At 43.1% G+C, this 15,317-nt stretch overlaps 1 protein-coding gene across 1 annotated transcript in view; it reads left to right on the top strand.

Moving 5' to 3' along the window:
* The first annotated feature begins 873 nt into the window (after positions 1 to 873).
* Positions 874 to 15,317, top strand: part of fndc4a (fibronectin type III domain containing 4a) — an 83,656-nt gene continuing 69,212 nt past the window's right edge. Inside the window, exon 1 of the mRNA XM_046296869.1 lies at positions 874 to 1,538. Coding sequence (XP_046152825.1) covers positions 1,463 to 1,538 — 76 coding nt within the window. The 5' untranslated portion in view covers positions 874 to 1,462. The remainder of the gene's footprint in view (positions 1,539 to 15,317) is intronic.

Genomic DNA, 15,317 nt, shown 5'->3' with positions numbered 1-15,317 from the left:
GAGACACCCACCCACCCATGCAGCCACTATAACTACCACTCCCACAGACATGTCAAAAACGCAATTTGTGTCTGACCAGAGCCACACATGGCTGTGGATCTGTCAGAATCTACAGATAATAGGTATGATTCTTGAATGGAATCATTGCCAAAAATTTCAACAATGCTGTGACGGGTGGAGGTGTGTGTATAGTTTGTACTTTGCACTATACACCCCGAATTTCACACGAACTATGTAATTCTATGCATAGATGGAGGATTTTGCGTAAATAAATACAAACTATGGCGCGAGGGAGAGAGGCTATCACCTATCGCTGTCCTACAAGTGATTCGTTAAATCATTATTGAGTTGAACACGGTTTCATTTAACCTCTCTCAAGAAAAAAAAAGAGCTTTCTGTGAGCGAGAGCACATTAAAGGGCAAGAACCGATAAAATCACTCACTGGTCATCTTCCGATATAGAACGTCAATTACAATAATCTACAATTAAACACATGCTCCAATTGTACATTGTTGTGCCAAGTGCTATAAAATAAAGCCTGTGTTCTTTAGAATTCCGTTGAAGCATAGAGAGAGAGAGAGAGAGAGAGAGAGAGAGAGAGAGAGAGAGAGAGAGAGAGAGAGAGAGAGAGAGAGAGAGAGAGAGAGAGAGCGAGAGAGAGCGAGAGAGAGAGAGAGAGAGAGAGAGAGAGAGAGCGAGAGAGAGAGAGAGACAGAGAGAGAGAGACAGAGAGAGACAGAGAGAGAGAGAGAGAGAGACAGAGAGACAGAGAGAGAGAGAGAGAGAGAGAGAGAGAGAGAGAGAGAGAGGGCACTGCAGAATGACAGATCACAATGAATAAATCATCAGAAAGCGGAGCTGACCACCAGAGAGAGAGGTGCGCTGCCAGATGCCAAGGCGCTTGTCTGTCTATAGTTCCAGAGCGATGTCCGTGATGCTGGACCTTCTCAACGTGTCAATTCACAGGTTACCTGTAGCCTATGCACTGACCACAAGACACGACGAACTCACACCATAGGGGATTGAGAATCACACTTGAAAGAGGCATGGTGTTTCTATTTAGAAGAAACCTCCTTTAAAAACCTTGGAGTAGATCGAACGCCGTCAGATTCAATGTGGGTACCGCGGTTTGAGAAAAGAGAGAAGTCTTCAATATCGGTGTGATGGTTAACGAATACATATGGGATTATTGTGGACATGAATGTACCGGGACGTGTTGACAAAATGTTCGTCAATATGATCTCTTTTGTCACATACCTGAAGTTAATTGATCTACTCTGAATACTTCCGACTCAAAGGTTTCAACGGTCGCTTGGATAATAAGTGATTAATTCGGGATTGTTTTTCTTCTTCCAATATGCTTATGAATTGAACGCATTAAGTAGCCTGCAAGTGGGTACTTGAAGATCTGACATCTAGACATTTTGATATATAGATTTGAGGAGAATAAAACACGAAGCCATGTCTTGTCTGCTGGTGTTAGTGAACTGTGTGATCCTGTTGCTCTTCGCCAGCGACATGTTGTTGGTCAGTGGAAGTAAGTGAATATATAATATGTTTGGTTATTGTTTTTAATTGCACGTTTTCTAGTAATCCTCTCAATCACTGTGTCAAAATATCATATACAACTGCACACGGGGACATTGTGCAGCTATATTTCCTGCACAATGTAGTGGGTAGGTTGGTGGGTTAATGCTGTGGGTAGGTTGGTGGGTTAATACTGTGGGTAGGTTGGTGGGTAGGTTGGTGGGTTAATACTGTGGGTAGGTTGCTGGGTTAATGCTGTGGGTAGGTTGCTGGGTTAATGCTGTGGGTAGGTTGCTGGGTTAATGCTGTGGGTAGGTTGCTGGGTTAATGCTGTGGGTAGGTTGGTAGGTTAATGTTGTGGGTAGGTTGCTGGGTTAATGCTGTGGGTAGGTTGCTGGGTTATTACTGTGGGTGGGCTAATACTGTGGGTAGGTTGGTGGATAATGCTGTGGGTAAGTTGCTGGGTTATTACTGTGGGTAGGTTGGTGGGTTAATGCTGAGGGTAGGTTGGTGGGTTAATACTGAGGGTAGGTTGGTGGATAATGCTGTGGGTAGGTTGGTGGGTAGGTTGGTGGGTTAATACTGAGGGTAGGTTGGTGGATAATGCTGTGGGTAGGTTGGTGGGTAGGTTGCTGGGTTAATGCTGTGGGTAGGTTGCTGGGTAGGTTGGTGGGTAGGTTGGTGGGTTAATGCTGTGGGTAGGTTGGTGGGTTAATACTGTGGGTAGGTTGGTGGGTTAATACTGTGGGTAGGTTGGTGGGTAGGTTGGTTGGTGGGTTAATACTGTGGGTAGGTTGCTGGGTTAATGCTGTGGGTAGGTTGGTGGGTTAATACTGTGGGTATGTTGGTGGGTAGGTTGGTGGGTTAATACTGTGGGTAGGTTGGTGGGTTAATGCTGTGGGTAGGTTGCTGGATTAATGCTGTGGGTAGGTTGGTGGGTTAATGCTGTGGGTAGGTTGCTGGGTTAATGCTGTGGGTAGGTTGCTGGGTTAATGCTGTGGGTAGGTTGCTGGATTAATAATGTGGGTAGGTTGGTGGGTTAATGCTGTGGGTAGGTTGATGAGTTATTACTGTGGGTAGGTTGGTGGGTTAATACTGTGGGTAGGTTGCTGGGTTAATACTGTGGGTAGGTTGGTGGGTTAATAATGTGGGTAGGTTGGTGGGTAGGTTGGTGGGTTAATACTGTGGGTAGGTTGCTGGGTTAATGCTGTGGGTAGGTTGCTGGGTTAATGCTGTGGGTAGGTTGCTGGGTTAATGCTGTGGGTAGGTTGCTGGGTTAATGCTGTGGGTAGGTTGTGGGTTAAGGTTGGTGGGTTAATGCTGTGGGTAGGTTGCTGGGTTATTACTGTGGGTGGGCTAATACTGTGGGTAGGTTGGTGGATAATGCTGTGGGTAAGTTGTGGGTTATTACTGTGGGTAGGTTGGTGGGTTAATGCTGAGGGTAGGTTGGTGGGTTAATACTGAGGGTAGGTTGGTGGATAATGCTGTGGGTAGGTTGTGGGTAGGTTGGTGGGTTAATACTGTGGGTAGGTTGGTGGATAATGCTGTGGGTAGGTTGGTGGGTAGGTTAGGTTGCTGGGTAGGTTGGTGGGTAGGTTGGTGGGTTAATGCTGTGGGTAGGTTGGTGGGTTAATACTGTGGGTAGGTTGGTGGGTTAATACTGTGGGTAGGTTGGTGGGTAGGTTGGTTGGTGGGTTAATACTGTGGGTAGGTTGGTGGGTTAATGCTGTGGGTAGGTTGCTGGGTTAATGCTGTGGGTAGGTTGGTGGGTTAATACTGTGGGTAGGTTGGTGGGTTAATACTGTGGGTAGGTTGGTGGGTTAATGCTGTGGGTAGGTTGCTGGATTAATGCTGTGGGTAGGTTGGTGGGTTAATGCTGTGGGTAGGTTGCTGGGTTAATGCTGTGGGTAGGTTGCTGGGTTAATGCTGTGGGTAGGTTGCTGGATTAATAATGTGGGTAGGTTGGTGGGTTAATGCTGTGGGTAGGTTGGTGAGTTATTACTGTGGGTAGGTTGGTGGGTTAATACTGTGGGTAGGTTGCTGGGTTAATACTGTGGGTAGGTTGGTGGGTTAATACTGTGAGTAGGTTGGTGGGTTAATACTGTGGGTAGGTTGCTGGGTTAATGCTGTGGGTAGGTTGGTGGGTTAATGCTGTGGGTTAAGGTTAATACTTGGTTGGTGGGGGTTAGGTTGCTGGGTTAATGCTGTGGGTAGGTTGGTGGGTTATTACTGTGGGTGGGTTAATACTGTGGGTAGGTTGCTGGGTTAATGCTGTGGGTAGGTTGCTGGGTTAATGCTGTGGGTAGGTTGCTGGGTTAATGCTGTGGGTAGGTTGGTGGGTTATTACTGTGGGTGGGTTAATACTGTGGGTAGGTTGCTGGGTTAATGCTGTGGGTAGGTTGGTGGGTTAATGCTGTGGGTAGGTTGCTGGGTTAATGCTGTGGGTAGGTTGCTGGGTTAATGCTGTGGGTAGGTTGGTGGGTTAATGCTGTGGGTAGGTTGGTGGGTAGGTTGGTGGGTTAATACTGTGGGTAGGTTGGTGGGTTAATACTGTGGGTAGGTTGCTGGGTTAATGCTGTGGGTAGGTTGGTGGGTTAATGCTGTGGGTAGGTTGGTGGGTTAATGCTGTGGGTAGGTTGGTGGGTAGGTTGGTGGGTTAATGCTGTGGGTAGGTTGGTGGGTTAATACTGTGGGTAGGTTGGTGGGTTAATACTGTGGGTAGGTTGGTGGGTAGGTTGGTGGGTTAATACTGTGGGTAGGTTGGTGGGTTAATACTGTGGGTAGGTTGCTGGGTTAATGCTGTGGGTAGGTTGGTGGGTTAATGCTGTGGGTAGGTTGGTGGGTAGGTTGGTGGGTTAATACTGTGGGTAGAACACATGGTTACAGAACTACTCACGTGTAATTAGCAACTTAAAATCTCTTACTATCCAGGAATTGATGTGAGGAAGCTCCCTTTACGATCTCATTTAATGACAGAGCTCCCTTTACGATCTCATTTAATGACAGAACTCCCTTTACGATCTCATTTAATGACAGAACTCCCTATACAATCTCATTTAATGACAGAGCTCCCTTTACGATCTCATTTAATGACAGAGCTTCCTTTACGATCTCATTTAATGACAGAACTCCCTATACGATCTCATTTAATGACAGAGCTTCCTTTACGATCTTATTTAATGACAGACCTCCCTTTACGATCTCATTTAATGACAGAGCTCCCTATACGATCTCATTTAATGACAGAGCTGTGGTCTACAATAATATTTTGGTCAAGTGTGTTTAAAAAAATCCTTGATACAGTACATGTGTTCCTTGCAGTAAACCAGGTCTGTATCATGTGTGCCTTCCAGTAAACCATGTATGTAGCGTGTGCTCCTTCCTGTAAGCCAGGTCTGTAGCGTGTGCTCCTTGCAGTAAGCCAGGTCTGTAGCGTGTGCTCCTTGCAGTAAGCCAGGTCTGTAGCGTGTGCTCCTTGCAGTAAACCAGGTCTGTAGCTCGTCTTCCTTGCAGTAAACCAGGCCTGTAGCGTATGTTCCTTGCAGTAAGCCAGGTCTGTAGCATGTGCTCCTTCCAGTAAGCCAGGTCTGTAGCGTATGTTCCTTGCAGTAAGCCAGGTCTGTAGCATGTGTTCCTTGCAGTAAGCCAGGTCTGTAGCATGTGTTCCTTGCAGTAAGCCAGGTCTGTAGCGTGTGTTCCTTGCAGTAAGCCAGGTCTGTAGCGTGTGTTCCTCGCAGTAAGCCAGGTCTGTAGCGTGTGTTCCTTGCAGTAAGCCAGGTCTGTAGCTCGTGTTCCTTCCAGTAAGCCAGGTCTGTAGCATGTGCTCCTTCCAGTAAGCCAGGTCTGTAGCGTATGTTCCTTGCAGTAAGCCAGGTCTGTAGCATGTGTTCCTTGCAGTAAGCCAGGTCTGTAGCATGTGTTCCTTGCAGTAAGCCAGGTCTGTAGCGTGTGTTCCTTGCAGTAAGCCATGTCTGTAGCGTGTGTTCCTTGCAGTAAGCCAGGTCTGTAGCTCGTGTTCCTTCCAGTAAGCCAGGTCTGTAGCGTGTGCTCCTTCCAGTAAGCCAGGTCTGTAGCTCGTGTTCCTTCCAGTAAGCCAGGTCTGTAGCGTGTGCTCCTTCCAGTAAGCCAGGTCTGTAGCGTGTGTTCCTTCCAGTAACCCAGGTCTGTAGCTCGTGTTCCTTCCAGTAAGCCAGGTCTGTAGCGTGTGTTCCTTCCAGTAACCCAGGTCTGTAGCTCGTGTTCCTTCCAGTAAGCCAGGTCTGTAGCTCGTGTTCTTTGCAGTAAGCCAGGTCTGTAGCTCGTGTGCTCCTTCCAGCAAGCCAGGTCTGTAGCGTGTGTTCCTTCCAGTAAGCCAGGTCTGTAGCGTGTGTGTTCCTTCCAGTAACCCAGGTCTGTAGCTCGTGTTCTTTCCAGTAAGATATTGTTCTTTTCTTTTTGTCCTAAAATGATGTCATCCTTACATTTTATGGTCAGAAAATGACATCTTCACAAAACAAGTGGAAATGAGCATTATTTCTTTGTGTTAGTTTTTGTTGTTGTTCAGTCCTTTGCCTGTAACCTTTAACCTTTATTTAGGCTTCGCCATAACGAAGGGGTTGAATACTTTATTGATGCAAGACATTTCAGCTTTTCATTTTCAATGAATTTGTCAAATAAAATATTTTTTGACTTTATGGGGGTATTTTTTTTGTAGATCAGTGAAACAAAATCAAAATTGAATCCGTTTTAAATTTAGGCTCTAACACAACAAAATGTGGGAAAAGTCAAGCTTTTCGGAGGCACAGTATATGTGTCACACAAGTATTTTCTCATGATGTGTGGGTGTTTGTCAGAGGCAGGGACTGGGAGTCTAGTCAGGCTTGAGGGAAAGACGAACGGAGCAAAGTACAGAGAGGTGTTTGATGAAAACCTGACACCTCGGTCTGAATTCACAATCTCGTTGCCGTTCTCCACTTTTGAAATGGCAGCGAGAAGTGATGCACGGTGCTCCCCTTGGCGTCATTAGTTGTGTGGATTATGTCCTTTGGGGACGTTGCACATGCGTTTGGCCAGCTTGAGAAGGGTGCAATTACGGCCCGCAATTCGGGGTTTTCCTGCATCTTTATACTTCTCTTTGTCCATTTTTATGTTTAGTACAGGCGGGGGCGCTCCAGTACAGTAGGTGGCGTTAATGCACAATAATGTTGGATAGCTAGCTAGGAAGACTCCAGTAGGTGACGTTAATGCACAATAACGTTGGCTAGCTAGCTAGCTAGGAAGACTCCAGTAGGTGGTGTTAATGCACATTAACGTTGGCTAGCTAGCTAGCTAGGAAGACTCCAGTAGGTGACGTTAATGCACAATAATGTTGGATAGCTAGCTAGGAAGACTCCAGTAGGTGACGTTAATGCACAATAACGTTGGCTAGCTAGCTAGCTAGGAAGACTCCAGTAGGTGGTGTTAATGCACATTAACGTTGGCTAGCTAGCTAGGAAGACTCCAGTAGGTGGTGTTAATGCACAATAACGTTGGCTAGCTAGCTAGCTAAGAAGACTCCAGTAGGTGGCGTTAATGCACAATAACGTTGGCTAGCTAGCTAGCCGTACATCGGTAGACGGTGTCCTTCACCCTCCACATGTCGGGCACTGTTTTCCAGCAGTGCTGTTAACGATGGTGAGGATGGGGGGGGGGGGATGATTAATCTCTGTGGGAAAAAGGGAATTCTCAGAACCATCAAAATCCGTAATATCAATGAAATAATCATTAGGACTCTCATGCGTATGACTGAGTCGTTGTGAATGAGGATGATGAAATAGCTGTGGCTGTTATGTTGCCAATTGTCATGAAAGCAGAAATGAGACCGTTGGGATTTACGGTCTGTCTGACGTTCATTTGAACAGAAAACATAATGTAAACGACTTGTGTTCAGTTTTATGGTTCCCCATTAAGTTTTACTTTCAAGATTAAATTGCACGACAGCAATGAACAGATGAGGAATTTCATGTGTGAAATAACTGTCACAGAGGGAAAATAACGAACGGCCCACCTGTCACTGTTGCAGCTAGCGATCAGGTGTCCCCAAAGAAGGTGTGTGTGCCAGACATGTCACATCCTGCCAGGCAGACTATGCCACCATAGAAAAAAGTGGAATTTGGTCTCTGAATAACGTGAGGTCTCTGCTCACAGACTGGTTGGTTGTTTAGCAACAAAACCCACACGTGTGCGACTATGGGACAGAACACACAGGGTTGGCTTAGATCGTTGACAACATGTGAACTATATTGTGCACACATTTGCACAATAAATTGTTACAGTTGTTGGCTAGCTAGCTAACCCGTCTGTCTATTGGGCTACTGTAGAAATGTAGACAGGAAGGAATACGACAAGACATGGTCCAACTGGTGTCAGAAACAAGCTAATTTCCCCGACTGCAATGTCACCAAGGTAGAGTCCCTGCGCAGAATACAAAACAGACACACACTCACACGAACAGGAGGGAGTCAGCATGGGTTATAATAGACTAAATAACCTTGGGTTGATCTTCTCAGTCCAAATGGTGAGAAACAGAGAAGATAACTTGGGTTGATCTTCTCAGTCCAAATGGTGAGAAACAGAGAAGATAACTTGGGTTGATCTTCTCAGTCCAAATGGTTGAGAAACAGAGAAGATAACTTGGGTTGATCTTCTCAGTCCAAATGGTTGAGAAACAGAGAAGATAACTTGGGTTGATCTTCTCCATCCAAATGGTGAGAAACAGAGAAGATAACTTGGGTTGTTTACGGGGGCGTTTCCACCTAGGATTTACCCTACACCAGTGTGTATGTTTTAATGTTAGCTCTAGTGTTATTGTGTGAAATTCACCCGTGTTAAGACAAAACAATAATTTATGCTTTCAGATACACCAGCATGACGCTGGTGAGGATTGTATGAGGGGGTGGCAGGTAGCCTAGTGGTAATAGCGTTGGGCCAGTAACTGGAAGGTTGCTAGATCAAATCCCTGAGCTGACAAGGTAAAAAAAATCTGCTGTTCTGCCCCCTGAGCTGTGGATGTCGATTAAGGCAGCTGCCCCCCCCCCCCCCACCCTGCAGCATCTCTCTGATTCAGAGGGGTTGGGTTAAATGAGGAAGACACGTTTCATTTTAAGGCATTCAGTTGTACTGACTAGGTATCCCCCTTTTCCCTAAAGAATTCATGGAATTATACCAGCATGACGCAAGCGAAGGTTGTTTGAATGCACAGCAAGAACTCATGAACGTGGCAATTTTACTGAAATCTCACTGATAAATTGGCCATGGCATTCATAAACATGTTTTATTTATTACAGTTTATATTTATTTATTCAACTTTTATTTAACTAGGCAAGACAGTTTAAGAATAAATTCATATTAACAATGACGGCCTTCCAAGAGGCAGAAGGTCTCCTGTGGGGACGGAGGCTGGGATTCAAAATAAAAATATAAGACACAACACACATCACAACGAGAGACACACCACAATGCTACATAAAGCGAGACCTAAGACAACACAATATGGCAGCAGTACAACACAGCATGCAAACAACAAAACATGGTAGCAGCACAACATGGTAGCAACACAACAACATGACAACAACACAACATGGTAGCAACACAACAACATGACAACAACACAACATGGTAGCAACACAAACATGGTATCAACACAACATGACATCAACACAACATGATAGCAACAACATGGTAGCAACACAACATGACATGACATCAACACAACATGGTAGCAACACAACATGACATCAACACAACATGGCGTCAACACAAACATGGTATCAACACAATATGACATCAACACAACATGATAGCAACACAACATGGTAGCAACACAACAACATGACAACAACACAACATGGTAGCAACACAACATGACAACAACACAACATGGTAGCATCACAACAACATGACAACCACACGACATGGTAGCAACACAACATGACAACAACACAACATGGTAGCAACACAACATGACATCAACACAACATGGTATCAACACAACATGGTAGCAACACAACAACATGACAACAACACAACATGGTAGCAACACAACAACATGACAACAACACAACATGGTAGCAACACAACATGACAACAACACAACATGGTAGCAACACAACATGACATCAACACAACATGGTATCAACACAACATGGTAGCATCACAACATGACATCAACACAACATGGTAGCAACACAACATGACATCAACACAACATGGCAACAACACAACATGACAACAACACAACATGACATCAACACAACATGGCACCAACACAACATGGCATCAACACAACATGGTATCAACACAACACAACATGGTATCAACACAACAACATGACATCAACATGACATCAACACAACATGGTAGCATCACAACATGACAACAACACAACATGGTAGCATCACAACAACATGACAACAACACAACATGGTAGCAACACAACAACATGACAACAACACAACATGGTAGCAACACAACATGACATCAACACAACATGACATGACATCAACACAACATGGCATCAACACAACATGGTATCAACACAACACAACATGGTATCAACACAACACAACATGGTATCAACACAACATGGCATCAACACAACATGACAACAACACAACATGGTAGCAACACAACATGACATCAACACAACATGGTATCAACACAACACAACATGGTATCAACACAACATGGCATCAACACAACATGGTATCAACACAACATGGTATCAACACAACATGGTATCAATACAACATGGTATCAACACAACAACATGACATCAACACAACATGACATCAACACAACATGACATCAACACAACATGGCATCAACACAACATGGTAGCAACACAACATGACATCAACACAACATGGTATCAACACAACATGACATCAACACAACATGGTATCAACACAACATGACATCAACACAACATGGTATCAACACAACATGGTATCAACACAACAACATGACATCAACACAACATGGTATCAACACAACATGGTATCAACACAACAACATGACATCAACACAACATGGTATCAACACAACATGGTATCAACACAACATGGTATCAACACAACATGACATCAACACAACATGGTATCAACACAACATGACATCAACACAACATGGTAGCAACACAACATGACATCAACACAACATGGTATCAACACAACATGATATCAACACAACATGGTAGCAACACAACATGACATCAACACAACATGGTAGCTACACAACATGACATCAACACAACATGGTAGCAACACAACATGACATCAACACAACGTGGTATCAACACAACATGACATCAACACAACATGGTAGCAACACAACATGGTAGCAACACAACATGGTAGCAACACGACATGATATCAACACAACATGATAGCAACACAACATGACATCAACATAACATGGTAGCAACACAACATGGTAGAAACACAACATGGTAGCAACACAACATGACATCAACATAACATGGTAGCAACACAACATGAAATCAACACAACATGGTAGCAACACAACATGGAATCAACACAACATGACATCAACACAACATGGTAGCAACACAACATGACATCAACACAACATGGTAGCAACACAACATGACATCAACACAACATGGTAGCAACACAACATGACATCAACACAACATGGTAGCAACACAACAACATGACAACAACACAACATGACATCAACACAACATGGCATCAACACAACATGGTATCAACACAACATGGTATCAACACAACAACATGACATCAACACAACATGACATCAACACAACATGACATCAACACAACATGGCATCAACACAACATGGTAGCAACACAACATGACATCAACACAACATGGTATCAACACAACATGACATCAACACAACATGGTATCAACACAACATGACATCAACACAACATGGTATCAACACAACATGGTATCAACACAACATGGTATCAACACAACAACATGACATCAACACAACATGGTATCAACACAACATGGTATCAACACAACACTACATGGTATCAACACAACATGGCATCAACACAACATGACAACAACACAACATGGTAGCAACACAACATGACATCAACACAACATGGTATCAACACAACATGGTATCAACACAACATGGTATCAACACAACATGACATCAACACAACATGGTATCAACACAACATGACATCAACACAACATGGTAGCAACACAACATGACATCAACACAACATGGTATCAACACAACATGACATCAACACAACATGGTATCAACACAACATGGTATCAACACAACATGGTATCAACACAACAACATGACATCAACACAACATGGTATCAACACAACATGGTATCAACACAACAACATGACATCAACACAACATGGTATCAACACAACATGGTATCAACACAACATGGTATCAACACAACATGACATCAACACAACATGGTATCAACACAACATGACATCAACACAACATGGTAGCAACACAACATGACATCAACACAACATGGTATCAACACAACATGATATCAACACAACATGGTAGCAACACAACATGACATCAACACAACATGGTAGCTACACAACATGACATCAACACAACATGGTAGCAACACAACATGACATCAACACAACGTGGTATCAACACAACATGACATCAACACAACATGGTAGCAACACAACATGGTAGCAACACAACATGGTAGCAACACGACATGATATCAACACAACATGATAGCAACACAACATGACATCAACATAACATGGTAGCAACACAACATGGTAGAAACACAACATGGTAGCAACACAACATGACATCAACATAACATGGTAGCAACACAACATGAAATCAACACAACATGGTAGCAACACAACATGGAATCAACACAACATGACATCAACACAACATGGTAGCAACACAACATGACATCAACACAACATGGTAGCAACACAACATGACATCAACACAACATGGTAGCAACACAACATGACATCAACACAACATGGTAGCAACACAACAACATGACAACAACACAACATGACATCAACACAACATGGCATCAACACAACATGGTATCAACACAACATGGTATCAACACAACAACATGACATCAACACAACATGACATCAACACAACATGACATCAACACAACATGGCATCAACACAACATGGTAGCAACACAACATGACATCAACACAACATGGTATCAACACAACATGACATCAACACAACATGGTATCAACACAACATGACATCAACACAACATGGTATCAACACAACATGGTATCAACACAACATGGTAGCAACACAACATGGTAGCAACACAACATGGTAGCAACACGACATGATATCAACACAACATGATAGCAACACAACATGACATCAACATAACATGGTAGCAACACAACATGGTAGAAACACAACATGGTAGCAACACAACATGACATCAACATAACATGGTAGCAACACAACATGAAATCAACACAACATGGTAGCAACACAACATGGAATCAACACAACATGACATCAACACAACATGGTAGCAACACAACATGACATCAACACAACATGGTAGCAACACAACATGACATCAACACAACATGGTAGCAACACAACATGACATCAACACAACATGGTAGCAACACAACAACATGACAACAACACAACATGACATCAACACAACATGGCATCAACACAACATGGTATCAACACAACATGGTATCAACACAACAACATGACATCAACACAACATGGTAGCAACACAACATGACATCAACACAACATGGTATCAACACAACATGACATCAACACAACATGGTATCAACACAACATGACATCAACACAACATGGTATCAACACAACATGGTATCAACACAACATGGTATCAACACAACAACATGACATCAACACAACATGGTATCAACACAACATGGTATCAACACAACACTACATGGTATCAACACAACATGGCATCAACACAACATGACAACAACACAACATGGTAGCAACACAACATGACATCAACACAACATGGTATCAACACAACATGGTATCAACACAACATGGTATCAACACAACATGACATCAACACAACATGGTATCAACACAACATGACATCAACACAACATGGTAGCAACACAACATGACATCAACACAACATGGTATCAACACAACATGACATCAACACAACATGGTATCAACACAACATGGTATCAACACAACATGGTATCAACACAACAACATGACATCAACACAACATGGTATCAACACAACATGGTATCAACACAACAACATGACATCAACACAACATGGTATCAACACAACATGGTATCAACACAACATGGTATCAACACAACATGACATCAACACAACATGGTATCAACACAACATGACATCAACACAACATGGTAGCAACACAACATGACATCAACACAACATGGTATCAACACAACATGATATCAACACAACATGGTAGCAACACAACATGACATCAACACAACATGGTAGCTACACAACATGACATCAACACAACATGGTAGCAACACAACATGACATCAACACAACGTGGTATCAACACAACATGACATCAACACAACATGGTAGCAACACAACATGGTAGCAACACAACATGGTAGCAACACGACATGATATCAACACAACATGATAGCAACACAACATGACATCAACATAACATGGTAGCAACACAACATGGTAGAAACACAACATGGTAGCAACACAACATGACATCAACATAACATGGTAGCAACACAACATGAAATCAACACAACATGGTAGCAACACAACATGGAATCAACACAACATGACATCAACACAACATGGTAGCAACACAACATGACATCAACACAACATGGTAGCAACACAACATGACATCAACACAACATGGTAGCAACACAACATGACATCAACACAACATGGTAGCAACACAACAACATGACAACAACACAACATGACATCAACACAACATGGCATCAACACAACATGGTATCAACACAACATGGTATCAACACAACAACATGACATCAACACAACATGACATCAACACAACATGACATCAACACAACATGGCATCAACACAACATGGTAGCAACACAACATGACATCAACACAACATGGTATCAACACAACATGACATCAACACAACATGGTATCAACACAACATGACATCAACACAACATGGTATCAACACAACATGGTATCAACACAACATGGTATCAACACAACAACATGACATCAACACAACATGGTATCAACACAACATGGTATCAACACAACACTACATGGTATCAACACAACATGGCATCAACACAACATGACAACAACACAACATGGTAGCAACACAACATGACATCAACACAACATGGTATCAACACAACATGGTATCAACACAACATGGTATCAACACAACATGACATCAACACAACATGGTATCAACACAACATGACATCAACACAACATGGTAGCAACACAACATGACATCAACACAACATGGTATCAACACAACATGATATCAACACAACATGGTAGCAACACAACATGACATCAACACAACATGGTAGCTACACAACATGACATCAACACAACATGGTAGCAACACAACATGACATCAACACAACGTGGTATCAACACAACATGACATCAACACAACATGGTAGCAACACAACATGGTAGCAACACAACATGGTAGCAACACGACATGATGTCAACACAACATGATAGCAACACAACATGACATCAACATAACATGGTAGCAA

Source organism: Oncorhynchus gorbuscha, linkage group LG14, assembly GCF_021184085.1.
Source record: "Oncorhynchus gorbuscha isolate QuinsamMale2020 ecotype Even-year linkage group LG14, OgorEven_v1.0, whole genome shotgun sequence".
NCBI lineage: Eukaryota > Metazoa > Chordata > Actinopteri > Salmoniformes > Salmonidae > Oncorhynchus > Oncorhynchus gorbuscha.
The sequence above is the reverse complement of the archived record's forward strand: the minus strand, read 5'-3'. Positions and strand labels throughout refer to the sequence as shown.